This window comes from Myzus persicae, unplaced genomic scaffold (genome assembly GCF_001856785.1).
Source record: "Myzus persicae strain clone G006 unplaced genomic scaffold, MPER_G0061.0, whole genome shotgun sequence".
In the NCBI taxonomy this organism is placed as follows: domain Eukaryota; kingdom Metazoa; phylum Arthropoda; class Insecta; order Hemiptera; family Aphididae; genus Myzus; species Myzus persicae.
This window is the reverse complement of record NW_019100594.1, coordinates 14,366-17,619: the sequence shown is the minus strand read 5'-3', so window position 1 is coordinate 17,619 and position 3,254 is coordinate 14,366. Positions and strand designations below refer to the sequence as shown.

At 27.0% G+C, this 3,254-nt stretch overlaps 2 protein-coding genes across 2 annotated transcripts; both read right to left on the bottom strand.

Annotated features, from left to right (window-relative positions):
• Window positions 1-232: 232 nt before the first annotated feature.
• LOC111035734 lies at window positions 233-1,193 on the bottom strand. The gene is made up of 4 exons (XM_022317480.1): window positions 1,153-1,193; window positions 712-944; window positions 465-642; window positions 233-384 (listed from the first exon to the last, which is right to left on the bottom strand). Exons 2-4 carry the CDS (start codon window positions 865-867, stop codon window positions 233-235), a joined length of 486 nt encoding a protein of 161 aa, XP_022173172.1. The 5' UTR covers window positions 868-944; window positions 1,153-1,193.
• Window position 1,194: 1 nt separating this feature from the next.
• Window positions 1,195-2,637, bottom strand: LOC111035728. The gene is made up of 7 exons (XM_022317469.1): window positions 2,403-2,637; window positions 2,090-2,293; window positions 1,877-1,999; window positions 1,676-1,777; window positions 1,503-1,586; window positions 1,300-1,413; window positions 1,195-1,202 (listed from the first exon to the last, which is right to left on the bottom strand). Exons 1-7 carry the CDS (start codon window positions 2,635-2,637, stop codon window positions 1,195-1,197), a joined length of 870 nt encoding a protein of 289 aa, XP_022173161.1.
• Between the last annotated feature and the right edge of the window lie 617 nt (window positions 2,638-3,254).

Here is a 3,254-nt window from a genome sequence, read left to right as displayed (position 1 = left end):
TCTTCATATTGCGAGGATTACCACAATACAAAAAAAAAAAAATTTATCTTTACTAAATAGTTTCATGTCAGGGCTCTGTTTTTCCCACCTCTAAATTGTATGAGGAGAGCTGGGTGAAAGAGACCCCTCACTCAAAGTTTTTTTTATAACACAATTTAAAACATGATTACTATAGTATTAAAAAATACAATGAATAATAATTACAATTAAAATAGTAACAATAGAATCTTTATTAATAATTGTCGGTGGTTTTAGAACAGTATTTTTTTTTATCAAGTATCTCCCTCTTTCCGCCATCTCTATCTTTGGCACCCGAAAACCAGCGACTGAGTTGGCTAGAAATTTCTTTACTGTCAATATTTGTTAGTTTCGTAGAGATGACATCTAAAATCAAAATATATATACCCATTTTTAAATGTTTAACTACAAACAATATATTAAAAAAAAATTAAATGTATAGGTACCGAGTAAATATTTGTAAGTTTCTGTCCCAGAAAAATTCAATTTTTTTGCACCTTTTGTTTCTCTTCCAAAGGCGGTGTAGAGTAACTGTACATCCTTTGAAATAATTCGTGGGATTAACGCTGTAAAAATTTCTGATATTTTTGTTGTACTCTTAATATTATAGACCATGTAACATTTCTGAAAGTTAATAATAGTTGATAAAAAATAAAAATATATATTTTGTACAAATTCTGAAATAATTCTTACCAGTTTTTTTAATAACTCAACATTAGTTTTTAATTGTTCATCAAAAACCTGGAAGGCTTCTAAATTAGTTTTTGGCAAATCAATAATCGTCTCATCTTGTAGTATTTTCTCAATATCTGCTGTAGTACTATTCATACTAAACAAAGCCCTGGTCATTTTTGCTTCTTCTTTTACACGGTACTCGATGCTCCTTATTGCGGAAACGATATCAGCTTTGGTAGCAGATTCTTTAGCTGAAATAGATGAAATGAATAAATAAATATATTTAAATTAATTCTGTTCCAGTTTCGACTAAATTTAAAAGTATAATATAACTTATACTCAACAAAAAAAAATAATAAAATATTAATTGTATATGATAGAAAATGTTTAGAAATAGTTCTAAAAATATTCTATTTTAATTTGATTTTAACTTGTCATTTTTATATACTTAAAACATACTTGAATGTTTACTATAGCAGCTACAAGTTGGACAATGTTCATTCATCTTTCTTTGACCTTTAACAGACAATGAGGTAGCACCTTTAAATATAATTTATGCACAATTGAATTACTGTATCATCTAAAATAATATTTTAAAACATTTACCTATTTTGTTGATTTTTTCTGGAATTAGTTTTTCTTTGTTATTGACAACTGTGAGGTCAATGTTGTTTAGATTCGCTTCGTCTTCTATCACAGAATACTTTGATGACTGCAGTTCTATTGAAAAATAATTGCACATTGAATACTACATGTCATATACAAGTAAACATACAAGTTTTGAAAAAAAAAACCATTTTTGACCCTACTTGTTAGTATCTTTTTCTTCCTTTTACGTGACATAAATGATTTAGTAGATGAATCTGTGTCTTCACTGCTGTCAACAATTTGTTCTAAAACCAATGGTTAAATTCACACATTAGTACAATGTTATAAAGTTAAACAATCAGAATACTATTTTTTCAATTGTAATTTTACTTACTGTCATTTTTGACCCTACTTAGTAGTATCTTTCTCTTCCTTTTACGTGGCATAAATGATTTAGTAGATGAATCTGTGTCTTCACTGCTGTCAACAATTTGTTCTAAAACCAATGGTTAAATTCACACATTAGTACAATGTTATAAAGTTAAACAATCAGAATACTATTTTTTGAATTGTAATTTATTGTAATTTAACTTACTTTCAATTTTGTCTGAAGACTGTTTTCTCAGTAAGCATGACGATGATGATGACGACGATGCTAATACTATACTACTACTAATATTGACAACATCTGTGTTATTATTTTGTATGTGTCCATCATCTATTTTATGTAAAGTCAATTAAGTAGTATAGAAAAAATTAATAAACCTCATGCATTCAATATAACAAAGGTATTTAACTAAGCCATTACTTTTTTGGTCGACTGTATTCATATGAAAAATACTATTTTCATTCAATTCACATATTGTATCCAAAGATTTTTTTAATGTAGAACCACTTAATTGAAGAGGACCAATTTCTTCTTCTGAGCTATTTCTTTCTTCTACATTACTGCTATGAATTACTGTATCAGAACATGCCCTAATCATCCTACGTAATCCTTGATCATAACTTCCTATAATATAAGAAAAAAAACTTTTGGTGATAAAATTGATTAACTTAAATTAACACATTTTAAATTGATAATATAAAGTTATTTGAATGATATTTAATATAGTACGTACTAGCTTCTTTGACCTTAGTGATTTCAAACATTTTCCAACAGTCTTCAGGTACGGCTGATTCCTTACTCATTTTATCTAATTTATCGTACTCTTTTTTAGATGGATATTTACAATACAATTTACCCTTTTTTTGAAACGTCCATGAAATTGGTATAACATCAATGCTTTCTTTTCCATGTTTAGTTTTTTCATGGAATTTAATAACAATATGACTACTATTTTTTTGAAAGTTCATTTTGGTTACCTAAAAAAAACAGTCACATACAAAATATATTTTGAATTAAAATTAATTATCATATAATTACATAATCATACTAAAAATTGTAGTTAATATGTAAAATGAAAATATTAAAAAGAAATTAAAAGTATTTTAATTTTATTAATCATGAAGAAAAGTGATTGCAAAACTATTACAGTTATTCTCAAAAAAAACACATTTTTTTAGAATCTTTTCTAAAGAAAATTTTTTTTCACATTCCGACAATCTTCCCAGTTTCATTATTCCAACTTTTGATGATGCGCATGGATATTGAAAGACATCAGTAACATCCTTGAATGTATAACCGTGTAAAAACACATTATGTTGCTGTTTACTGATCCTTGTAATTTGAAGAATATGGTCAGAATTGGTTTTTACAATATTATCTGGTTTTTTGATACTTAATGTAACTCCACGAAAAACTATTTCTTCCAAATCAACTTCCTCTTCATTCATTAAGTTCGAATTAATTATAAGAAACTGTTTCTTTTTTATAACACTTTTTTTCACCATTTCTGGACATGCCTTTTGTTCAGATATTCTTCTGGCTAACTGTGCCAGAGGATTACTTCCTCCTCCGATTAATCGTTTAA

What these genes read in the sequence shown, in the direction of transcription:
- LOC111035728 (XM_022317469.1), bottom strand. Translation starts at nt 2,637, where the DNA reads ATGAACTTTCAAAAAAATAGTAGTCATATTGTTATTAAATTCCATGAA. An exon ending in GTCTTCAGACAAAATTGAAA is followed by an intron (nt 1,778 to 1,876) that starts GTAAGTTAAATT and finishes CATTGGTTTTAG; the next exon opens with AACAAATTGTTGACAGCAGT. An exon ending in AAGTAGGGTCAAAAATGACA is followed by an intron (nt 1,587 to 1,675) that starts GTAAGTAAAATT and finishes CATTGGTTTTAG; the next exon opens with AACAAATTGTTGACAGCAGT.
- LOC111035734 (XM_022317480.1), bottom strand. Translation starts at nt 867, where the DNA reads ATGACCAGGGCTTTGTTTAGTATGAATAGTACTACAGCAGATATTGAG. An exon ending in TTGAGTTATTAAAAAAACTG is followed by an intron (nt 643 to 711) that starts GTAAGAATTATT and finishes ATTAACTTTCAG; the next exon opens with AAATGTTACATGGTCTATAA. An exon ending in AACTTACAAATATTTACTCG is followed by an intron (nt 385 to 464) that starts GTACCTATACAT and finishes TTTTGATTTTAG; the next exon opens with ATGTCATCTCTACGAAACTA.